The sequence below is a fragment of the Doryrhamphus excisus genome, chromosome 7 (genome assembly GCF_030265055.1).
Source record: "Doryrhamphus excisus isolate RoL2022-K1 chromosome 7, RoL_Dexc_1.0, whole genome shotgun sequence".
NCBI lineage: Eukaryota > Metazoa > Chordata > Actinopteri > Syngnathiformes > Syngnathidae > Doryrhamphus > Doryrhamphus excisus.
In genome coordinates, this window is record NC_080472.1 from 15,671,900 (window position 1) to 15,697,617 (window position 25,718).

The 25,718-nt window shown below is 40.9% G+C and overlaps 1 protein-coding gene across 3 annotated transcripts; it reads left to right on the forward strand.

Annotated features, from left to right (window-relative positions):
* The first annotated feature begins 2 nt into the window (after positions 1 to 2).
* On the forward strand, positions 3 to 24,670 carry LOC131132004 (kinesin-like protein KIF21A). 3 transcript variants are annotated; one of them, XM_058077127.1, is made up of 37 exons: positions 3 to 362; positions 7,866 to 8,088; positions 8,260 to 8,442; positions 8,612 to 8,761; positions 8,868 to 8,999; positions 9,073 to 9,237; positions 10,579 to 10,694; positions 10,769 to 10,964; positions 11,028 to 11,217; positions 11,547 to 11,610; positions 11,690 to 11,893; positions 12,162 to 12,200; positions 13,518 to 13,557; positions 15,262 to 15,373; positions 15,444 to 15,632; positions 15,696 to 15,895; positions 16,041 to 16,148; positions 17,136 to 17,204; positions 17,324 to 17,469; positions 17,554 to 17,698; positions 17,768 to 17,962; positions 18,027 to 18,128; positions 18,235 to 18,400; positions 19,302 to 19,322; positions 19,561 to 19,618; positions 19,715 to 19,769; positions 19,860 to 20,053; positions 20,116 to 20,247; positions 20,356 to 20,388; positions 21,491 to 21,627; positions 21,692 to 21,776; positions 21,856 to 21,945; positions 22,019 to 22,177; positions 22,246 to 22,363; positions 22,431 to 22,601; positions 22,666 to 22,865; positions 22,931 to 24,670. In XM_058077127.1, the coding sequence occupies exons 1-37, from the start codon at positions 319 to 321 to the stop codon at positions 22,986 to 22,988; spliced, it is 4,689 nt and encodes a 1,562-aa protein (XP_057933110.1). In that variant the 5' UTR covers positions 3 to 318; the 3' UTR covers positions 22,989 to 24,670. The 3 variants fall into 3 exon arrangements, with proteins under 3 accessions (XP_057933110.1, XP_057933111.1, XP_057933109.1); XM_058077128.1 differs by having other exon boundaries at positions 22,669 to 22,865; XM_058077126.1 differs by having other exon boundaries at positions 15,444 to 15,895.
* The last annotated feature ends 1,048 nt before the right edge of the window (positions 24,671 to 25,718 follow it).

Genomic DNA, 25,718 nt, shown 5'->3' on the forward strand with positions numbered 1-25,718 from the left:
CACGGTCTGCACACACGCGGAGTAAAAGAAAGAGGCTCGTACGTCTTTTTGCACGACGAGCTGGCCGAGATGAAGCACCACAAAGAGGAGGCTTTCTGCCGCTTGCATGCATTGTGAAAGGAAAGGCATGATGATTGTGAAACACATGCTTTGTGTTTGCAAGCAGGCTGCTGGTGCTGCTGGGGCTTCTCAGTGATGTGAGGAGGAGGAGGAGGAGGAGGAGGTAGGAAGACGCTCCCTCGTCTTCTAAGAGGATAAAGAGAAAGGGGAAAGGAGCTATTTTTAACCTTGTGGACTGGACTGTCTTCCCGGGGCACAATGAGCAGTGGACCGGATGAGAGCTCGGTGCGAGTGGCACTGAGGTAAGGATGCTTCTTCTTCTTCTTCTTCTTCTTCTGGCTCCCACCTGCACCACAAACACACCCTCCTTCCAATGCTCATGCAACTCCACAAGCTCATGATGTTAATACACACAGTGGGTTTATGATTGCAGGATTAAATCTATTTACTGTTTATGGCTCACTTGGCCTTTGCCCCCCCTCAGCTGTCACTCACACAATAAAGTACTAGTATTAGTAGTACTAGTCGGAGTAGAAGTAAGTGATCTCTGTCAATCATGTGGTGTGTGGAGTGTGAGAAACACACAGGAAAAGGCCAAAAATATCAATACTGTCAATACACGTATCAATCCAGCTGCATGATTAGGGTGGCGGCCATGTTTAGTTGTCATGTGATCATGAGCTCCTTCTTGTCAGACTTTGACCCACAACTTTGTTTGCTCCATTTTATATGTGTCACAGGTGTACCTAATGTTACGGCCAGCCTGTCCGAAGGGGGTCAGGTTTCCACCTGCTTTCTATCTATTCTTCTCCTTTTGAATAGAGCAGGAAAACTAGAAGGGCGGAGGCTATAGCGTTCATGAAATCAATAGTTTTTGTATAAAACATGGAAGAAAGCATCATCATCATCATGCGTCATGGCTTGATGAGTTGTTCATGTTGGGTCAGGGCGTGGTCCAAAGTCAGCTGACTTAGCTACTTTGTTATATCCTAAGTGTTTATTATGATTTGAATGTATATTTTCATACAGAGTAGTTTATATATACATACAGTATATAGTGCATATGCATTATGCAATATAATATTTTGGGGAGATCTTGTGAATTTAAAACGTGAATCTCATTCAGAAAAATGTCTTGTGGGCACTACACCCTGGACAATAGTAAATAAAGTAATGTATCATCTATTAAATGAATACTAAGGATGCCTGATTTGGCTTTTTTTTTTGCTGAAAACCGATATGCCGATATTGTCCAACTCTTAATACCGCGTTTCATGATCAGGAAAATCATCAAGATCAACCAATATCACATTTTTATACCCTACTGACATCCTCAATGACTAATAACTTGATCATTTTTCCGCATGCGCGCCTGTTTCCCTCATGTCGCGCTTCCAAACAAACAGACAGAAAGAGAGTTCACTCTGCATTGGTGTCAGCACCTTGGCATGTGTTCCATAGAACAACAGCATGAAGGGAGTGAGCCCCTTTGCCAGTCATGCAGTCTCTCTGTCTCTATGGGTGGAGAGGCGGGGCAGTTAGCATACACACAGGGTGTCGAAGAGTGTAAAGTTGTGTGAATTAATTTAGGCAAATACCCTACAAATCTGATTAAATGAGAAATACACTTTATATATGAAGTGATTAATTTATTTAGGCTTCAAAAAAAAAAGGAACAGCAATCTTAGGTCCATTTGTCATCTAGTGTCTGACCTTGCATGTCGCTGCTCCATGTCATGATAACATTGTAACAATGATCTTTTTTTGTTTTTTCTAGCAAATAGCCAACCGTGCTTTCTGTTCACATTAAAAACATAACAATCCATGAACATCATTTTGCCATAATGTAAAAACTAATAGATTAGTTGCTGTCAGCCTTTGTGTTTAATATCATAAATCACCACGGTGACGCCCTTAACAATGCTTCAACATGCAAAAGCATCTCAAAGGTCCCCTGTAAAGGTTTAGATTAGATGTATTTTCAACCAGCACTCGCCTCAGCCTGCAAGCTGTCTGTTCGCACCGTCCTAATCCGCTGCGATTATCTATTTTTATACAGCATAATACAGGGAAATAACACGAGCCTATTGGCTGTTTTATCTGACCATCAAGAGGTGTTTTCTCCCCTTTGAAGCACACACACACACATGTAAATGTGTCACCGTTATTATGCAACAGCCTCCGTCGTCCATGCTAAAGCAACAGGGGACGTTAACAATCCACCCGACTAGTGAGTCATGCTGGAGTTGCACCTCTGTGTCCTTCAGGTGAACTTTCAATTATTGATGGCGTGGCTTCAAATATCGAGTCATTAGATATGTGATGCTTATTTGTGATACTTACTTCACTTTAAAGGATTCTTCACAATCATTTGAATGGGAACCGCTGAATGTCTCTGAACCGGTGGTCATAATTATTCACCGATAATAGCCATTTATATTGGAATTCCAAAAAATAATAATAATAAATGAAAGTATTCACAATATCCATCCAATACAAGCCCCTCCTCAGATTCCATTGTGGACTCTGGCATTGTGGTTGAGGGCAAAGGCTGAAAACCTGCTGCCCTGACACACAACAGTGAGTGTGTGTGTGTGTGTGTGTGTTGTGTGCACATGCATAATGGCCGTGTCCAGCCGGCCTTATTCGTGATGAATATTCATGAAGCAACTCAAGTGAACTGAAGCAAAGCAGGCTGCTCATCTGCCAGCTGCTGTCCTGTGATGATCCTGCAGAAATGGTCATTATTTGTCCTTATTTGTCCATAATTCAGGACGGGGATCAGTCAGGCAAAACCATGAGTCAGCACAATACTCCTGTAAATCTGTGATAGCAGATTGAGACTACTAGCCTGATTTTAAGACTAGTCTAGACCAGTCTAATAAGACTATTGCATTGTTTTTTTAAGTCGTATTCTTTCTGTAGTAACAGCGCCCTTCTTCAGGTCAGGAGGTGTCATTGCATCACCTGCACTTGCTAATCTTCCAATCCAGGGGTCTCAAACTCAATTTACCTGGGGGCCACTGGAGCTAGGGTCTGGGCGAGGCTGGGCCGCATCAGGTTCCCCCCCCCCAAAAAAAAACGCATTTATTAAAAACAGAAAAATGAATAAACTTTGCTTTGGTTCCGATTTTCTACAAGAAAAGCTCTGATAAAACATTCCACTGTTCTCAAATATCTTAATTTTTCTTTTTCTACACAAAATAAGATCAAGAATAAAGAAAATCAATCAATCAGTAATAAATAAGTATAATAATAATAAAACGGCAAATAATAAAAAATTAAGAAACCACATATAGTTGGTGGGTAGACAAATTATTTTTTTCAGATTAAAATTAACAAAGCATTATTAGAGCCCTGTAGACATGACAAAACACGACTATAGTCACATTTATACTTTTTTTATTTACAACATATTGCGCAGCTGCAGGGTCTTGAGACACATGCTAACTCGCAAACTAGAGAGCTAGTGACCTAAACAGTAGCTTCCAAGTTATTTCCTTTAAACTTAAAAAGTCAAAAACTTACCACTTCCACACGGATAGGGAGGATAACTATTAACAGTTATTTAACCTTTAACATGAACATTAATCAAACGTAATATTTTTTTCTGGGTACATGATACCATACAGCATCCATATCAAACTTGCGCGGACCGCACTAACGTTAAACTTTCATATCAAGGCGGGGGCCTCAAACTATAGTGTCCTGCGGGCCACGTTTTTTATTGGCCTGCAGCACACTGGGGGGGGAAAGCAAATGTCGCTGTTATCGTTGTCCCTCTTTTATAGCAGTTAATTGGTGCCAGACCCGACCGCATTAAAATTACAACATTTTAATAAATTTCATATTTGTAGAGAAAACTTTCTAAATACATAGACCTTGTTGACTACACGCCTATGTGACTGTGTATGTGTTGTTTTATGTTGTATTGTTGGGTACATGAACTGCACACGCTTTGATGCTCTGCACAAATGAAGTTTCTGACGAATAAATAAAGTTCTTAAGTATTATTATTTGTTTACACCACATTCCAGTTCTTATACTGCAGGGATTCGAGATGGCTGCTAGTTAGCAAGCTAGTGAGCAAACCAGTTAGCCTCAAATTTATTTTTTTCGAAGCCTAAACGTACCACTTCCACACAGATAGGGAGGATAAGTTTTTTTTCACTCGATCATATCATACATGCCATGGCTGAATTGATGCCGAGTTAAGGTCATGTAAAGTGAGCTAATGTCATCAATGTTTTGTGTCATTACTGCCACCTAGAGACCAGAATACTACATATCACTTGTATACCAATATGGTTTGATGAACAACAGACCATAGTCTGACACAAAACAGCGATCAGTTATTAATTCATTTTTGAAAAGCCGCAATATGGTTATGGAACAATAATGAAACCTCGATATTAAAACCTATATAGTCCTTAATGCATTTCAGTATTTGCCATTTCCACCCAGCAACAGTATCGGCTCCCCGTACAGGTAGAAGCTGCTACCTAGCTTCTATACATCATAGCTCTAAGATAATGTTACTTTGGCAACCTGGACGTTAGCGCAATCAAACGCTCCTTGATGTCAGCACCAAATGTCTTTTTCTACAAAAGAGTCTCACTGTAGCCTAGTCACCAGAACCCTTATAGAACGCAGTATAAGTAGACCTGCTGACATGAGCCCGAGTGTGGACTATTCTATGCATGGTGACATAACACAAACATCATGGCCGACCTGAAGGCATTTTTTGGTGATGCATTTAGTGGTAGGGTTGTGTCATCATGTCAGAAGTTCTCCAAAAGCCTGCAGCTCATACTGAAAATAGTTCCCCATTCACCTCCCCTGGCCTGTCACAGACGAGATGCAAACAAACTACATCTTATATTTGCATTATTTCCTGTTTTGTTTGCTGTTTGCATGCCTGCCTTGCATCTCTTCACTACTTTTCTGTACTTTTTATAGTTTTCTTTGACTGTAAAGGGTTTGTGTGACAGGCATTTTTCGCAATCTGTGTGTGTGTGTGTGTGTGTGTGTGTAATCCGCTGTCACTGTAATCGCGGTAATGAGGGAGGCAGACAAAAGCCTGTGTGTGTGTGTTCTCAATATGAACAACTATTAGTCATTGCATAAGAGCACCTGTCCACTTGTGCTAATATTTTCTCATAGAAAACAAATACTTTGTTTTGTTTGGGCTGCTATTGTGGTGTATCAAAGGAATGCAATACTGTGTCAACTTATTCCAGATTTCTAGGCTGGGTTTATAGTTGTTTTCCTGTATGTATGGACTGCTCACAGCCTGTTATGCACATCGTATTTGCACACCGTCATGGGAATGCTATGATATGCTGTGATGTGTATTCGCCACTGTGTAAACCTTTAGTTTGTTTTTAAAAGTGTCTGCTCCCACCTGTGTGGTGTTTCGTGTTCCTGGTGAGAAACATGGAGGAATTCACAGCAGGCAGTAAATGTATCCTTTTAATCTCCTCCCTCGTGAGGATTTAAGCTTTTTTTTTTTTTTTTTTTTACTTCATCTTTTCTACAGTCGACCGAAACTGTCTAAGTCATGTGCGGATGCCTTTTTCCTTGTATTTTCCCGGCTTGAATGGATGTGAAAGTCTTATTTTACTGTTACGTATAGTAAATGAAGAATCAAATGTAGAGTCATTTACCTGGCAGTGTGTGATGAGGACCAGAGTGTGCAGTAAGGTAGCGGCCATGTTACATTTCCAAGGAAAAACATACAACAAGGAGCCTATGTGTGTGTGTCTTGTGACGATTACTTTGCTTGTTATTTTTCCCTCAGCATGAGGGGGAAAAAAGGTGTTTTGGGTTGAAACATAAAATTGCGTGGACGCGGAGTTGTCCAGAAAGCATTTCTGTTTTTAATTTAAATATTACAATAATCTGTCAGTACAATATGCACAGTGTGCCACTCTTCGCACAATGCGTTGTCAAAAACAGTAGGACATACTGTACTTCATCATTTACAGCCAAACATTCAGGAATCTAACATCAATTATCATTAGTATCATATAATTATTGTATGATTATGCTCTGCTATAGCAGAGGACAGTTTTTCTATTTCAAGCAAATGCATCATCATAATGACTTTTGAAGTTATTACCTCCGCAAAGTCATAACTAGACATGTACACACACTTAGTATCTTACATGTTTACATTAGCATAATAGCATTTTTGACCATTTTCATAGGTAGACACTTGTATAAAGACATAACACGACCATGCTATGTGCTAGCGTGCTAACATTAGCGTCGTAGCAATTTGTGCCATTTTCATAGCTAGACATTTCCACGCCACTATTTTACTAGGTGTTAGCATGCCAACATTATCATGTTAGCACTGCGAGCATGCTAACAATAGCATAGTAGCATTTATAGATAGACACTTATATAAAGACATAGCACTACCATGCTAGGTGCTAGCATGCTAACATTAGCGTAGTAGCATTTTGCGTCATTTTCATAGATAGACACTTATATAAAGACATAACACTACCATGCTAGGTGCTACCATGCTAACATTAGCATAGTAGCATTTTGCGTCATTTTCATAGATAGACACTTATATAAAGACATAACACTACCATGCTAGGTGCTACCATGCTAACATTAGCGTAGTAGCATTTTGTGCCATTTTCATAGATAGACACTTATATAAAGACATAACACTACCATGCTAGGTGCTAGCATGCTAACATTAGCGTAGTAGCATTTTGTGCCATTTTCATAGCTAGACATTTCCATGCCACTATTTTACTAGGTGTTAGCATGCCAACATCATCATGTTAGCACTGCTAGCATGCAAATAAACGTATAACTAATATTTGAGTGTACTTTTCTAGTTTATCAGACAAATTTCCAAATGTAATGAGAAATAATCACTACACACAAGATTTGAAAACATGATGACATCATGAAATCAACAACAGAATGACGTCTTAATTCCCTGCCTCCTTTGCCAAGCTGATAGCGTAATGCTTCCTTGTCAGGTTTTGGGAAGGTGGCCAAAGGGGTTTATCCAACTTTAATAGATGAAGCCTGACCATGTCCTTAAATCACTTTCTGCTCAGACTTCAACTTAATCCACTGTGCTCTGTTACAGTGTTATATACTGTTGTCAAAAGTACTAATGCACAGTTGTACAAAGTGCAACACAGACATTCAGGCTGCTGCATGAATGAATGGGAGAGTCTTTTCAATGTGCGTGTTGTCAGGGACACAGCATGCAAGGTCGCCACTTGCATGCACACAAACACACATTATGTCGCGTGCAAAGCTTTGGGAGGACACGGGAAAACACACACATCCCCGACCAACAACTTTGGTATAAATATACTCCATTGAAGGTGGACAGTGACCTCAAATGAGAGCGGCCTTTCTGGCAGGAAATGATGTCATCATTTATTGAAGGAAGAGCCAAGTCTTAATGAAATCCAGGGCGGGTTGTGTTTACTCGTGTGAACAGCAAGTGTACTGTGAGGTGTGTGCAAGAAGTGAACTACAGTACACACACACACAGACACACACACAAGGCATGTAGAACCACCACTAATTCTACGTGTGACTATTTGGTCTATGTGGATGTTTTTGAAGCTGGAATGAAGGCAGACTGGATGTTTCCCTCACTAAAAGGACACGTACTAGTAGACACTTTATTAGGTACACCTGCTCAGTGGAATTAGAACAACCTATTAGGTTTTGGACATGTGTGTAAATATGTACTTCAGTGTAACTTTGCTATATTTAAATCATATATAAAATCATATAATACGTTTTTCCCCCATCAGGATTCGTCCTCAGTTGGCCAGAGAGAAGATCGAGGGTTGCCATATTTGCACATACGTGATGCCCGGGGAGCCGCAGGTGTTTCTGGGCAAGGACAAAGCCTTCACTTACGACTATGTCTTCGACATGGACACCCAGCAGGACGCCATCTACACTAACTGCACCGAGAGGCTGATTGATGGCTGCTTCGAGGGCTACAACGCTACCATATTTGCATACGGACAGGTCAGGAGGACGACTTTTCTTAATCTTTGCCGACATTAATCCTTGTATCTGTCAACAATGCTGCATTCCATTGAAATCACCACGGCGACCACCCCAGCCTCTATTTCTATAGCGAGCCTGTAACTCCTTTTATTCACGTCGACTTATTGTGTACACGTATGTCCTCTCCAGACCGGCTCGGGAAAGACATACACCATGGGAACCGGCTTTGACGTCAACATCGGCGAGGATGAGCTAGGTATCATTCCCAGGGCCGTCAACCACCTGTTTCGGGGAATCGAGGAGCGCAGGCAGGCCGCCACGGAACAGGGAAAGCCCGTCCCGGAGTTTAAAATCAACGCTCAGTTCTTGGAGGTACAAAAACACAAAAATCCTAATGAGATCCCTTTATGATATATAACAGCCCCACATATAGAGGTCAAAGGTAGCCATTAGCTCTAATGGTTTCATTTATGATGGCTGTAACAGCTGCTGAAGGTCCAAGATGACAAGAAGGATGTTTTTCTTCCTCTTCCTCCTTCAGCTGTACAACGAGGAAGTACTGGACCTGTTCGACACGACGCGAGACATCGAAACCAGGAGGCAGAAATCCAACGTCCGCATCCATGAGGATGCCAGCGGAGGCATCTACACGGTTGGCGTCACCACACGCAGCGTCACTTCTGCCGCCGAGGTTAGCATAGCATCATAATCCTCAATGTCATTCACACTTTTGGCAATTTCGCCCTGGTCACAACCACCATTGTTATTATGTGGGTTATACTCTACAACTCTGACAGATGATCCAGTGTTTGAAGCTGGGCGCTCTCTCCAGAACCACGGCCAGCACTCAGATGAACGTCCAGAGTTCGCGCTCCCACGCCATCTTCACTATCCACCTGTGCCAAGTTCGAATGTGCTCACCAGACAACGTATGCGTTACATAACCATTGAACTACTATGAGCACATCACCTACGGTGTACGCACGGTCCTGTCTCTTCCAGGAAAACACCACAGACAAGCGCATAGCGAATGATTCGGAAATCGACGAGTTTGAGACGCTGACGGCTAAGTTCCACTTTGTGGACCTAGCAGGTTCTGAGAGGCTGAAGAGGACTGGAGCAACAGGTGACAGAGCCAAGGAAGGCATCTCCATCAACTGTGGACTGGTAAGAAAGTCGAGCACAAGTTTCATTTGACTTTATATATATTTTTTATATTAACAGGGGTTTTTTTCAACATGGTTGGCCATAATCATACTCATTATTAGTATTATTAATATTTATTTATTTTAGTACTTTTGCTTTTTTTCCATTTTATAATGATTATTTTATTTGTATTTTCAAATGTAAATTAAAGTGGAACATTTCATAAATTAACCAGACATTGCCTTTCATTTTATGATTACTAATTAATTAGATTAAAAAATGTTTAAATATTTTGTATTTTTGCTTTTTTAATTTTATAATGATTATTTTATTGATATTTTTAAATGTAAACTATATTTTAGAAATTTAATACAACTACACTTTGCCTTTTATTTTATGATTAAAATAGATTCTAAAATGTTTACAGTTTTTATATTATTATTACATTTAGTGCTTCTGTGCTATTCTTGTGTATATTGTTTTGCAATTCATTCCCTTGAACTTTTGTTTGTTGCCAAAGGCGCCCCCTTGTGGCAAGAATACAAATTAATTCCCCTATTGTGTATACTGTGTAGTGTTTTTTTCACTTAGTTACAGGTTTTTATACCTTGTAATTCATATGATTAAATTATGATATAAATACTGACACTAAAAAAAACACTGTATAAAATTATTTTATTTATAAAAAAACATTGCTTTTTTCCATTTTATAGTGATTATTTTATTTGTATTTTAAAATGTAAATTGAAGTGGAACATTTCATAAATTATCTAGACATCGCCTTTCATTTTATGATTACTAATTAATTAGATTTTAAAAAATGTTTTAATTTTTGTATTTTTGCTTTTTTTATTTTATAATGATTATTTTATTGATATTTTTAAATGTAAACTATATTTTAGAAATTTAAAACAACTACACTTTGCCTTTTATTTTATGATTAAAATAGATTCTAAAATGTTTACAGATTTTATATTATTATTATATTTAGTGCTTCTGTGCTATTCTTGTGTATATTGTTTTGCAATTCATTCCCTTGAACTTGAACAAAGGCGCCCTCTTGTGGCAAGAATACAAATTAATTCCCCCATTGTGTATATTGTGTAGTGTTTTTTTCACTTAGTTCGAGGTTTTTATACCTTGTAATTCATACGATTAAATTATGATATAAATACTGACACTAAAAAAACACTGTATAAAATTGTTTTATTTATAAAAAAGACCCATGTATTTATTTTATTATTTTGTAAACAGGGAAATATGATAAATGTAAAAAAATGCATTTCAAATCGATATCTCTTTATATATCTATTTTTCAATATCTCTCTCTATATATTTTTGTCCTTTATTTTTATGTGCAAGCTGGCCCTGGGCAATGTCATCAGCGCTTTAGGTGACCGAAGTAAGCGCTCCACTCATGTGCCTTACAGAGACTCCAAACTCACCCGCCTCTTGCAGGACTCCCTTGGCGGCAACAGGTGTGTCACTAAACAGACCATAACAAGCTCTTGTTGTCATGCTAAGTAGGTTATATGTTGTGTGTCCCCTCCAGTCAAACAGTGATGATCGCCTGCATCAGCCCGTCAGACCGCGACTTCATGGAGACTTTAAACACCCTCAAGTACGCCAACCGAGCACGTAACATCAAAAACAAGGTGGTGGTGAACCAGGACAGAGCCAGCCAGCAGATCAGCGCCCTGAGGACTGAGATAGCACGTCTCCAGATGGAGCTGATGGAGTACAAGACGGTGAGGGGAGCTTGTGAATATGACAGGAGACGTTTCTTTACCTATTCTTTATCTTTCGTTCAGGGTAAGCGAACAGTAGGCGAAGACGGCATGGAGGGGATCAACGACTTGGTCCATGAGAACTCCATGTTGCAGACGGAGAATAACAACCTGAGGGTCAGGGTGAAGGCCATGCAGGAGACCATTGACGCCCAACGAGCCAGACTCACTCAGATACTCAGTGATGGAGCCAACCACGCCCTGGCCAAAACAGGTAGGACCTGCTCATATTTTCATTAGATCTTATCAAATGCACCTCTGCCACCTTGTGGCTGTTGTTACTGTCTAAAATTGCTCTGAAGTCAATTCCATCAGTGGGGAGTTGCATCATCACCTCTTTTTGCCACATAAGATATGCCTTTATTCGTCCCTCAGTGGGGAAATTTGTATAAATATATACATGTTATACAAATATATAAATGTATAAATATATTGTTAGGATCGGGCGTTTATAAAAACATAACTACGTCTTGTGTGTGTGCTCATTACATGTACTGTATGTTTACAATATAAATATTCAGTAAGTGAGATTTCTGTTTACAGGTGAAGGCAACGAGGAAATCGGGAACATGGTCCATAACTACATCAAGGAAATCGAGGAGCTCAGGTGCGTTATTAGCTCCGCCCCCTCACAAGCAACTAAAAAGATATATCTTACTATAGCAACAACATTTCTTCTTCTTTAGAACCAAACTTCTGGAAAGTGAGGCTCTAAACGAGAACCTCAGGAAGATCCTTTCCCGTGCTTCCACTCGCTCCTCCTTGTACGCCGGTCCCGCCTCCTTCTCCCCTGTCCTGCTGGGGCCTGAGAAGGAGGCCAGTGATGTCATAGAGATGGCCAAGAGAGATCTGGAGAAGCTCAAGAAGAAGGAAAAGAAGAAGAAAAAGAGGTACACATACATGAGTAGGCATACTGTTACCATAGCAACAGATGAAGTGGGAAATATCCTCCTAAGCAACCATATTATTATTATTATTATTTGTGATAATATTTGGTCACCTGCATCTTTTTTTTTTTGCTCACTTGGTCATCCACTCTCTTTCTTCCACCCTGCTAAACTTCCCCCACTTGCCTCGAATTCCACCACTTCTGCCTCCTCCTCCTCCTCCTCACCATCCACACACACCCATCTACCACCCCCCCACCTTTCTATGAAGACTGAGGCAGTGCCAGGAGAGTCACCACGAGGATGCCAGGTTTGCTCCATCCCCTTCAGGGTCGGGACAAATACCTGAAGCTCATTCAATCACATGGCTGCGTCACTCAAAACACATTAGATTGCATCCGATCTAATCAATTCTGCCTTCATTAAGATAATAATGCTCAGTTTTGATTGACACTCTATTGTGCTTTGGGCTCAAATTCATTAATTCTCTTATTTACATTTTTTAATATTAATTCTAATTACAGTGAAAAAATAATAGTTTTTATGCATATTGTTTTCACTGATATACTTTTTTCATTTTAATTTCCTTTTTATTTTAAACAATTAACATCAAATGCTCTGCCCCGCTGGATCAACAGCGCCACTACTGGCCAAGGCAAGTAGTACACCCTATTTTGCCTCAATTGCTTCAGTACATTCAATTCCTGGCAACTCAATTCTTAAAGGGGACCTATTATGCTCATATATTCAGCCCTTTGTATTGTATTGTGGACTCCTATAAAGCAGCTAAGCACGATAACCAGCACAGAAAGCTTTCTAGATCTTCCAGAATCTGTGCCTATTCAGCTGTATTTTTTTGGATTTTGAAAATGGTGTGTTTTAATTTAATCCTCCACTCCTCCCACAGAGGAGCAGAGCTTACAGCCACGTCCATATAAGGAAGTCTGCACCTCTGTGACATCACAAAGGAGCAGTTTTACCACACTTCCTGAAACCGAGCGTTTTGAGCCGTCCCAAAGTTCTTTCAGGGCTCACTTCCCAAACCTCATTATCTGAAACTTTGGGATAGTTTAACACCAGAACACAACATTACATTACAAACTACATTTGCAGGTCAGAAAAGTGGAAAAAGAGTAAAAGGTCCCCTTTAAAAAACACATTATTCTTATTAAATCAATAAAAAGCATGATTATTTTTTTCAAGGCAGACGGCTCGTCTATTGAATCACAGTACCACAATAGATCATGCTTGTAGTGTTGACTAAAATGCACCGAGTCATTGAATGAAATGCTTTCAGCTGATGTTTTTTTTCCTCCCCCCCACGAACCTACTAATCTCCAACTTTTCCTTGCACAAACAGGTGGTTTTACATTCCTGCAGGGAAAAGATCCATGATGAATCTCTTCCTTTTGACCCCTCTTTTATCACTGTAGTGTGTGGAAATTAGATTGCGATGGTGCTGATGTAAAATCACAGCCAAATCAAGACAAGTCTAATCGTAATTCCTCATCTGCTCTTGACCGTATGGGTGTAGTTGCATGCCTCCGATACCTGGCTTATATCTTGGAGTTCTTCAATTAAATCATGTCAACTCTGATTTGTTTTTTTTTGTTTGTTTTTTTTGCAGCGTTGTTAAGGAAGAAAACCCAGGCAATGATGTCGAGGTGGTACGTTTAAAATAAAATCCACATCTTTGGATGTAAATCAGGGGTGTCCAAAGTGCGGCCTGAGGGCCATTTGCGGCCCACAACAACTATAGCTGTTACTATTTTTTTTTTTAAATCTGCATTAACTCATTCAATCCCAGCCAACCCCTTTCAACCATTTTAGATTATTTTTTACATAAACATGGAACCTACCAAAAGAAAGCTCTTTTGTCATAAAAAAACATTTTTGTTTCTACCTTTTTCTGTTCTTTAGTCGTCACCAGTAGAACATAGGTCAGTTTCAGGAAAATATCAGCTCCCAACAAAAAAGGGAGAAAAACAGCTTTTTATGAAACTTTCACTTTGACACAAATATTCTTGACTTTTGTGTCAGCTTAAATATCTAAATTAATATACCATAACCCCACATGTATTTTGTTTGTTTTTATATCAAAATGACAATTTATTTACAAATATAACACCATGAACTATTTACAATTTTCATATTTGGAACTATACTATATGTGTGTGCATGCATTAAGGTGTCCCCCCAATGCACGCTCCACGCTCTCACTTCCTCCTTCCTGTTGCGTGTGATTTTCCTTCTACTATCACGGCTAGTTAGCACGTTGGACCCAATTAGCAAAGATGAGGCCGAGAAGGTTCTTGAATGAATTTATAATACATTTTTAATAATAATACATTTTATTTCAAAGCGCCTTTCAGGACACCCAATGTCGCTGTACAGAAGATAAAAAACACCAATTAATGGAGCGCAGATGGAAGTAAGCTGACCTGGTGACGTTATTGATGTGGGATTGAAAAGATAGTGTGCTGTCAAGGATGACACCCAGACTAAGGAGCTGTTGATGGAGAGAGAGAGAGAGAGAGAGAAGGAGTCAACTTTAGATAAGGTGGATTTGGTGCCAATGAGTAAGAATTCAGTTTTATTGCTATTAAGTTTCAGAAATGTATTTGACCCACAAAAAATCCAGACGGCAACTCAGGTCAGAGTTCAAAACAGTTGAGGTGGCTGTAGTGTGCCAGGCGAAGCCACGAGACAAATAAGGAGAACATAAAGTGAGCTTAGCAACGCTTAGCAGTCTCAAACCGAGGAAGCTGCATGCAGACAGGAAAAATCAGGGAGGTGTGATTCGGCTCAAACAGACGAAAAAACAAACAACAGACGCACAACCGAAGAGCTGAGGTAATTAGCTCAAATTAGGAAATGACTGCAGGTGTGTCCCATGGCTTCGACCAGGACCAAGGACAGAGGTGTTTGACAGGAGAGAACAGCAGAGGTCAATGGAATGGAATGGCCTTTATTGTCATTATACAAGATGTACAACGAGATTGGAGAGCTTCTCCTTTCAGTGCAGTAGTCAAGTTTAAAAAAAGTATACAAAAGTAGAGTAAAAAAAACACAATTTAACACCCTTTTTTGCTTCTCCTGCAAAAAATATTGATTTAAAAATCCCCCAAAAGTCGTATTTTTTCCATATAGGCTTTTTCACCCATTTCACAAAGCTGAGATGCAGTGTTTTCTTTAAATATATATATAACTTCTTAGAATATCTACATGTGTTGCTGTACAAACATAACATAGTGGCCCTTGCATCCTTTTATTTCTCACTATGTGGCCCCGCGCTTGAAAAAAATTGGACATCCCTGATATACTGTGAGTATCAAAGTATTAAATGATGCATTTTTGGTGCGTGTAAAAAGGAGGCCAGTGACCATGAGGAAGGCGAGGACTGTGATGGAGAGGAAGAGGACTCGGACACAGCAGGAGAGGAGACGTCTGAGGAGTCCGAGTCTGAGGAGCTGGATGAAAAAGGTGAAGAACCAATGTGAGAATTCACAAGACTCTTATTGACTCTTATTACACTTTTGTGTGTTTTTAACAGAAAATGTCCAGGCGGACCTGGCCAACATCACGTGCGAGATCGCCATCAAGCAGAAGCTCATAGATGAACTGGAGAACAGCCAGCGGCGCCTTCACACGCTCAAACAGCAGTACGAGCAGAAGCTGGTGATGCTGCAGAATAAGATCAGGGACACGCAGCTGGAGAGAGACAAAGTTCTCCATAATATGGGTAAGAGAGGCAGCAAAATTGTACCTTTTAGACATCGTAGGCATGATTTACCTTCATCCGCAGGTTCTGTTGAGACGTGCACAGAGGAAAAGGCAAAAAAGATCAAGGCGGAGTACGAGAAGAAGCTGAACTCCATGAACAAGGAGCTGCAGAAGCTCCAGTCGGCTCAGAAGGAGCATGCCCGGCTGTTGAAGAGCCAGTCCCAGTATGAGAAGCAGCTCAAGAAACTGCAGCAGGACGTCACCGAGATGAAGAAGACGAAGGTTAGGATGGAAAAATGGCAACAACAACACACTTGAAAGCTTGTTTATTATTATATGCTACAATGTTACATTGTAGCCAAAATCCATAAATACAAAAGTAGAAAAGTTGTGTACTTGTGTCTTAAAGTATGTGTTTTCCCACTAGGTGGCACTGATGCGTCAAATGAAGGAGCAACAGGAGCGTAATCGAGCTACAGAGTGCAAAAGGAACAGGGAGATAGCTTCTCTGAAGAAAGACCAGCGGAGAGCTGAGGTTAGCCCAACTTATTATTATATTGTGGGAACTCTGGAAAAGCCCAAAAGAAATTGGTTTGACACGAAATGTTTGCGGAGATAGATGAAATCTCAGGGAGCACTTTGGAACATTTTTTTCCTTTTTTTCACCATTCATGCACAATTTATATACATTCATTCATTCATTCATTTTCTACCGCTTTTCCTAATAATAATAATAATAGTAATATAATATAATATATAACATTATAATAATATTATATTATATTCATTCATTCATTCATTTTAAGTGAATTTGAGTGAGTTTTTAATTTCATACTTGCTATAATAAAAGTATTATTCTTCCCAAAATATATATATTTAATAATATAATGTAATGTAATGTAATATGATATAATATTCATTCATTTTCTACCGCTTTTTCCTCACGAGGGTCGCGGGGGTGCTGGAGCCAATCCCAGCTGTCTTTGGGCGAGAGGCGTGGTCAATTTATATACATTTTAAGTGAATTTGAGTGAGTTTTAATTTCATACTTGCTATAATAAAAAAAGTATTATTCTTCCCAATATATATATATTTAATAATATAATATAATGTAATGTAATATGATATAATATAATGATATATAATATTATATAGATTATAATATAGATTATAATATTCATCCATATTCTACCGCTTATCCTCACGAGGGTCGCAGGGGTGCTGGAGCCTATCCCAGCTGTCTTTGGGCCATAGGCGCGGTCAATTTATATACATTTTAATTTCATACTTGCTATAATCCAAAAAAAGTATTATTCTTCCCCCAAAATATATATATTATATTTAATATACAATTATATAATATAATATATATCATTATAATAATATATAATAATAATATATTATATTTATTATATTTTATTATATTTAATATATTTAAAATTTTCAGGCAATAAACTAAATAAAAAAATGAGGTTTAAGGCCATTCTGATGCCAAATTGATTGTTTATTCTGTTCCTGGCAGCACCAAGTGAAGCAGCTGGAGGCTCAGAGGAGACAACAAGAGTTAATCTTACGCAGGAAGAACGAAGAGGTGAGGTCAAAATAGCGACTCGAGAGGATATCATTTTATTGATTTACAACATATTTGGCTTTTACTTAATGTTGTATTTATTTTGAAGTCATTTTAGTTTGTGTAATTACTTTCCGCAGGTGACTGCTCTGAGGAGGCAGGTGAGGCCAGTGTCTGGCAAGGTGACCAGGAAAGTCACCACACCCGAAACACTCCCAGAAGCATCCCATCGGAGCACTCCAGGAAGGCCGCATTCCTCCGGAACATCAGCATCCAACGGCTCCAGGTACAAAATGACACTTGAGAATGATGCATTTAGAAATATGTTGATGAGTTAAAAAGAGTTAAATAAAATTCTCTTGTCCTTTAGAAGCTCTCCTGTGTGGACAAGAAGCGTCTACCTCACCCGCACAGCCAGGGCCAAATGGCAGTCTCTGGAGAGACGCGTCACTGACATCATCATGCAGAGGATGACCATCTCCAACATGGAGACGGACATGAATCGACTCCTGAAGGTCAGACTTGGCACTAATAATAACCAAGCAAAGCAAGAAGAGAAGCTCACTTGACTTGTCTCATGCCAGCAAAGGGAGGAGCTTACCAAGCGGAGGGAGCGAGTATCCCGAAAGAAGACAAAGATGGTGGCCGAGGGTGCCGATACAGAGCGCCCGCTGACCTCCTTGAACGAGGAGCTGGAGTCTTTGAGTGCCAACATTGACTACATCAACGACAGCATTGCAGACTGCCAGGCCAACATCATGCAGATGGAGGAGGCCAAGGTGACCGGAGAAGATATATATTGTATACAAATGTCTTTCCATGCTCTGTTGTTTTGTGTGACAGGAGGAAGGAGACACGGTAGATGTTACGGCAGTGATCAGCTCGTGTAATCTCTCAGAGGCACGCTTCCTTTTGGACCATTTCATGACCATGTCCATCAATAAGGTACCCGCTTCAGTATTAGACCCTCACAGTGGTGGGAGCATTCACCAACAACTCTTGACAGGAAACGTCCTGCAGTGATAACGTTTACTGCCAATCTCCACTCTAGGGTCTTCAGGCGGCTCAGAAAGACTCCCAGCTGAAGGTGATGGAGGGCCGGCTGAAGCAGACGGAGATCAACAGCGCCACCCAGAACCAGCTCCTGTTCCACATGCTGAAGGAGAAAGCCGAGATCAATCCGGAGCTGGACGCCCTCCTGGGTAGCGCCCTTCAAGGTCGGTAACAGCGGATAATACACTATAATAAACCATGAGTCATCATTTTCATGGTTGCATTTGATTTTACAGGCACCATTTGTTGCATAATCATACTACTCATGGCCACAAGGGGGCATATTTACCAATAGCCTGTAGCAGTGAGCGAAATCGTCAGGTGTGTTGTGAGGAATTATTCATTCATTCATTCATTCATTTTCTACCGCTTTTCCTCACGAGGGTCGCGGGGGTGCTGGAGCCTATCCCAGCTGTCTTCGGGCGTAAGGCGGGGTACACCCTGGACTGGTCGCCAGCCAATCACAGGGCACATATAGACAAACAACCATTCACACTCACATTCATACCTATGGACAATTTGGAGTCGCCAATTAACCTAGCATGTTTTTGGAATGTGGGAGGAAACCGGAGTACCCGGAGAAAACCCACGCATGCACGGGGAGAACATGCGGAATTATTCAATATCACTTTTTTTTATTAATATGTATTAATAATTTTCTGCAAATATTATGTCATTGTCGCGTGTCATTGGTGTAAAGACTGGCAGAGCAATGTAATATCCGTCCGTGTGGCAACACGTAGCTGATTGCCTCGTTCCTCTAATAGACTTAGTGATGCACGTGAGAGGTAGTGGTGACATGTTGTAACATTGTTGGTTAAATTTGTATGCGGATCAAAAGGACCTGCTGTGGCGAGTCCGTAATCAGGAAAAAACTGAAAGAAACAAATAATGTTGGTTATTGGTGTGCCGCAAAATTTTTCCAACGTAAAAAACGTGCCGTGGCTCAAAAAAGGTTGAAAAACACTGGCCTGTAGGATTAAATGCAAGCCGTTCTCATTTTGGGGGTTTGAACTTGATTTGTGTTTCTTTTCTCTGGTGTGTTTGCTTGATGCTTGATCTCAGAGTTAGGTTACCTGTCACCAGGTGAGTCAGTGATACATTCAATGTGGGTATCCTGTGTCAGACCCTTTTCAAAACTAACCCAGTGAACAGAACTGTTTGGTATAATCCTGTGTTTAGTTCCCTATATGTGTCTTCACCTATTTTTTTTATTTTTGTTTTGTTTACATTACAGTAACATGTGCTGTCGCTTTAAGAAAAGAAGACTGATGCATTCATGTTTGCATGCATGTTGATGTGGATGTATTTCACCCCTTTGTAGAAAATGGAGACGAAGACAGCAGTGATGAGTCCACCCCCAGCCCGGCTGCAGAGGGGAGGTAATAAATAATACAACAAAAGAAAAAAAAAAACACAATTTGTGACGACTGCTGCTGTATTATTTCACTGTGACATCTTCCTTTATGTTGTTTCAGCACGCTGACGTCAGATCTGATGAAGTTATGTGGTGAAACCAGGCTGAGAAGTAAGGTACTATACCACGCATTATTATTTATTTTTTTTTGCAAGTATGCAAGTATTTTTACCTTAATGAATATTTGGATTTGGAATCAATTTAAGGCTCGCAGAAGGACCACGACCCAGATGGAGCTGCTTTACGCCAGCTCTGGGGATCATTCCTCCGACTCCCCCACAGGGGACTTCTCTGGCCCTTTGCTTTCCATCATGGAGCATCAGGACGGGCTTCCAGACACTCACAGAACTCCTGACCGTGAACCGACTGTCTCTCCGTCTCTCACCCGTCCAGTCGGGGGGTAAGTAAACGGCACCGTCTTTTAAAAGCAAAGTTGGAATACTCTTTTGGTACACTTTGTAGTTTCAGATCCAGGTCACCGACGAGCACCCCTGAGAGGAGGCAGCTTGAGCGCTCGCCCCTCAGCCGCAGGAAGCTGCAGGAGAAAGGGGGAGCAGCCACTTCAGTTTGCATAGGAAATGACTACAAAACACTGTAAGAAGTACAATCAGTACTGTAACTCCTTAACCTTATTTAGAGCCTCTTGTAGGTTAATGGACTCGGAAACGGAAGTTTATAGATGTTATTTGATTTTTTTTCCAGATTGGATGAGTCTCCTGTATTTGAAGGCAATAGGTAATCTTCTTCTTTATTCTACATTTTTTCAAATCATTTTTAGCTATGCTGCATGGCGGACAAGTGGTTAGCGCGCAGACCACACAGTTCGATTCCACCCTCGGCCATCTCTGTGTGGAGTTTGCATGTTCTCCCCGTGCATGCATGGGTTTTCTCCGGGTACTCCGGTTTCCTCCCACATTCCAAAAACATGCTAGGTTAATTGGTGACTCCAAATTGTCCATAGGTATGAATGTTAGTGTGAATGGTTGTTTGTCTATATGTGCCCTGTGATTGGCTGGCGACCAGACCCGGCCTCTCTTGCCTGAAGACAGCTGGGATAGGCTCCAGCAGCCCCACGACCCTCGTGAGGATAAGCGGTAGAAAAGGAATGAATGAATGATTTTTTAGCTACAGTTGAACCTCTGAAAATAAAAACATATACAGTCGTCCCTCGCAATATTGCACTTATTATCGCTTCCTTGCTATTTTATCATTCAGTTTATCATTTGATTCATAAATGATTACTGTTTTGTGGTAGAGTTATGTCGTATTTTGGTCAAAAGGTGGCAGTAATGACACAAATGTCAGACTTGATAGAGTGGAAAAAAGTTCTCCTCCCATTTCATGTGGAAGTGGTCAGGCTATGGCTCTTGAAGTTTAGACGAAATCCATTTGAAGCTAACTTGTTGCTTGCTACTGTAGCTAGCAGCCATCTAGAGTCCCATTAACACATTAAGAGTTGTGCAATATGTTGTGAATAATAATAAGAATAGGAGTGCAAAGGTGACGACATGTTATATCATATCTAAAAATGTATGTAGAAAGTCATAAACAGGTTTTCTATGCTCTAACTACTATCCTGTAAATCCTGTATGGCAGAATTTCATAAATTGCAGCCGGGTCTAGGAACCAATGAACCACTGGAAACAAGGGACGAATGTAATGGGTGCGCATACAAGAGTCTTGATTGAACTTGAATTATGAGTTACAATGGCGTAATGCAAACAATCAATTCACGGTCAAATCCCAAATTGGACAGCCTCAACGCCGGCGTTCCTGTTGTGTTTTAATTTATGAGACACGATCCATTGTGTGTTTTTGTTGTCTTGACATATTTCAGAGGCGTAATCCACACCGTGCCCCCTCCCAAGACCACCAAGGCGGCCAAACTCCAATGTGTGCACATCGCCGAGGGACACACCAAGCCCGTCCTCTGTGTGGACGCCACAGAGGATCTACTCTTCACTGGATCGAAAGGTAAGCGACAACACCGTCCTGATGATGCCACATCGCCGCTGAATGGTGTCCTGTTTGCCCTCAGATCGAACGTGTAAGGTGTGGAACCTGGTGACGGGTCAGGAGATCATGTCTTTAGCGGAGCATCCCAGCAGTGTTGTCTCAGTCAGGTAGCGATGTCTGTGACGCTATGCAGTAGAAGTACGTAGTACGTTTGTATTGATGTTTGCTTGGGGTGTCGTCATGCAGGTACACTTCCAGCCTCGTCTTTACGGTCTCTACTGCTTACATCAAAGTGTGGGACATACGGGATTGTGCAAAATGTATCCGCACTCTAACGTGAGTACATGGACGCCCACCTCTGTAAACATCTACCTATAGGACTAATATTGGACCTTCTCGGCTGTGTTAGGGCTTCAGGACAGGTGGGTACAGGTGATACGTGCTCCTCAGCCGCAAGTTTTACAATACCTCCAGGAGAGAGTCAGATCAACCACATCGCCATCAATTCTTCTGGATCTTTCCTGTACGCTGCCGCTGGCAATGCCGTACGCATGTGGGATCTCCGCAAGTAAGCATAATATTAGAAACAGTTGCCCTGTCGTCTACAACCATGCACTAAACTCAAAATATAATCAGGTTTGCATCCACGGGGAAGCTGACCGGCCATTTGGGAGCCGTCACTTGTCTGACTGTTGATAAGTTGGCCAATGGACAAGATCTTGTCCTCTCAGGCTCCAAGGACCACCACATCAAAGTAGGAGACTGACGCTGAAAATGGTCTTTAAATGAGATGAAGCATCCAGCATTTGGTGTCTTTTTAGATGTTTGAGGTAGCAGAAGCCACCCAGGGTAGCGTCAGCTCCTGCCACACGTTTGATCCCGCTCACCTGGACAGCGTTGAGTCCCTCAGCGTGCACGGTGACTTCTTCTACAGCGGCTCCAGAGATTGCTACATCAAAAAGTGGGATTTGGCGAGTAAGAAGCTGCTGCAGGTAAGACGACATCATTGAAAGGACGCTAGGTTAAAAAGCGGAACCAAATATGGCTCGGTCTCAGCAGACGGCAAGCGCGCAGACAGACTGGGTCAGCGCTCTGGCCGTGGTTCCTGGCTCTTCGGCCCTGCTCAGCGGATGCAGAGGAGGGCTGCTACGCCTCTGGCACGCTGACTCGCTCGCAGCCCTCGGCGAGGTTCAAGGCCATGATAGTCCGATTAATGGCCTGGCCTCCAACAGCAGCCAACTGTTCACAGCATCCGAGTAAGTCACAGTCATCTCTTTAGTGTTCTGCATTCAGCGACTCAGCACTTTGTTTTCTACCCTAGCGACCGCACAGTGAAGATTTGGGAAGCCAAAGGATCCCTGGAAGATGGCGTCCACTGACGGCTATACGGTTGTCAGACAATTTGAATACTCTGCTGCTGGTGCGAAACTTGCACTAATTTTCTTTTTCTACAAGACATTTCTATATTTAACTGTAGCTTTACCAGCAATAATTGACATTTTTCTGTGTGTTTTCCACTTTTGAATCGTGATTTGATGTGATTGATCCCTATAAGGACCAAACTACGTTGTGCTCTTATTCTTACTGCCAAACCAGACACTCAATGCCCGGATTGCAAATCTCACAGGGAACCAGAATCATGACCAAAAATTGTGCATATGCCATCCATCCATCCATTTTCTATGCCGCTTATTCTCAGTTGTGTCACGGGTATGCTGGAGCTTATCCCAGCTGTCTTTGGTACACCCTGGACTGGTCGGCAGCCAATCACAGGGCACGTATAGACAAACAACCATTCACTTTTTGTAATCAGGCCCGGAACAAATTAACTACAATAAACAAGTGCTGCAGTACTTTGCTGCACACATACACACACACACACACACACAGCTGTAACACACATTTTATTTATCACAAATGTTTGTGCATACCAGCAGTGGTACTCGTACTACAGTTTGAGAATCACTGATGAATTTTAAGTACATGGAATGGCTTGGAACGGACGTCCTTGCATTTATTTGGTTTACACAAAAAATATGTTGCATTTTCATTTTTCTACACTTTGTTGGGCTTAGGTCTTTTTCAAATATCCACTCACTGGTCATTTCATTAGGTACACCTGCACAGTCTTCATGCACTCCAGAACAAAAACATCTGCTTTTGATTAAAGGTAATACAGTGCAGATGTTTGTTTGTGGTTGCACGGCGGTCGAGTGGTTAGCACGCAGGCCTCACAGCTAGGAGGTGGGGTTTTCTCTGGTGTCCTCCCACATTCCAAAAACATGCTAGGTTAATTGGTGACTCCAGGTATGAATGTGAGTGTGAATGGTTGTTTGTCTATATGTGCCCTGTGATTGGCTGGCCACCAGTCCAGGGTGTACCCCGCCTCTCGCCCAAAAACAGCTGGGATAGGCTCCAGCATGCCCACGACCGTCGTGAGGATGAGCGGTAGAAAATGAATGAATGAATGTTTGTTTGTGACAGTCGGAAAGGTGTAAAGTGAATATGACTGGAAGTGTGTTATTGTAGTGTTAGGACTGTGCAGGTGTGCCTGGTGTTGTCACATTTGACTTGCACATACATATCTGTGAAGTCAGTGAAGAATAATATCATTCCCAAATCATGACGTACAGATTTCATATTTAAACTTAAATTTTTTTGTCAGCCAGTTGGGCATTTATTTATGTTTCTCGTGTCCTGAAAATGTGAGTGTACATTGCTGTTATTTGGGTGTACTGTATTGCTGCTTGTTTTATGTTGCCGTTTTATCATAACAGTCCGCCTCACGGCACCAAAACGATGGAGTGGATGTCTCTGTGATTATTCTTGTTGCAGTACTGAAGAACCGTCTGCATTCATTTGCACTGGACTGACAATGATGACGAAATCCTTCCTCCCAGAGCATGTACATCTGACTTTTTACCCCCAGGTGAATCATGTGACCTTATTATCTTTTATACAATATGAGTGTATGTTTGTTTTTGTGTAAATGTGTTTTCCTGCTGGTTATCTTGTATGAAAGTAATCGAGGCTGCAGTGTGACAATAAATTTACAACCAAGTACTGGAGTTGAAACTTTTTCGAGCGGTGTATTAACGCATTTTGGCCACGTGGTGGTAGCAAAGCGCCACTCACCTGGGAGATTTACAGCGCTTGCAAATTGAATAGCATTATTGGCATATTACAAATAGAACTAAAAGTCCGGAAAATGCATATTTAAGCAAATGTTACTTATGTTTAGTCTAAATTAAGAATTTTCAAGCATAAAAAAGCTGTAAATGTAGCCTTCTCTGACCACTAGGTGTCAGTGGTAACGCACCAGATTTGGTAATCGTAACAACATCGTCATCATCATCATCATAATAATACAAACTACTGCTGCTAACTACTCCAGCTAACACTCAAGACACTCTAAATTCCCTGATATCACTTCCTGTCCACACACCTCAAAGACATTTGTTGTTATATTGGGTAACATGAGTGAAAATGAGACTATAGGGGTGTTATTTCATGTCTAGAGGGCTCTAACAATGGTAACATTAGTATTTAGAAAGTCATAAACAGGGTTGCAAGAAGGCCACAAAAATATTCTGTTAATATTCCGTCACCTATACACACACACACACACACGACTCCATATTAATTTATTATTAAGTTAGTCATTTGGAGGTGCCAATGTTGACTAGTGGTATAGCAAAATAATTTTAAAAAAGCTATCAGCAATGAATCCAATTCCTATTCATAATTGTGTTCAAATATGGATGCTCAGTCAAGAGTAATATTGCCTGTTTTCCGATCTTACATGGCTTTTTATCCACTTTATAGATTATGCATGCCCTGAAAATCACAGTTGGGCCTCCCCTTTTAATTCTGATACGTTCCCAGGTGATTTATATTCCCCAGTAGAAGACAGAGCGCATGTGAAAAAGTGAAAATAACTCCCACCCCCGAAGGCAGACATGAGTGTCAAGGCATGATCAATTTTTAATGTTCATATATCGGCAAAGTGTTAATTGGTCTCTGGGGAACAGATCTTATACGTCACTGGCGCTAACAATGCATTTTGTTTGGCAATGACATTATTATATCCAATTTAAAACAATGACATT

Coding starts and splice junctions, on each gene's coding strand:
- LOC131132004 (XM_058077126.1), top strand. CDS start 319: ATGAGCAGTGGACCGGATGAGAGCTCGGTGCGAGTGGCACTGAG. Junction 8,443..8,611: donor TCAACGCTCAGTTCTTGGAG/GTACAAAAACAC, acceptor TTCCTCCTTCAG/CTGTACAACGAGGAAGTACT. Junction 13,558..15,261: donor CAGGCAATGATGTCGAGGTG/GTACGTTTAAAA, acceptor GCGTGTAAAAAG/GAGGCCAGTGACCATGAGGA.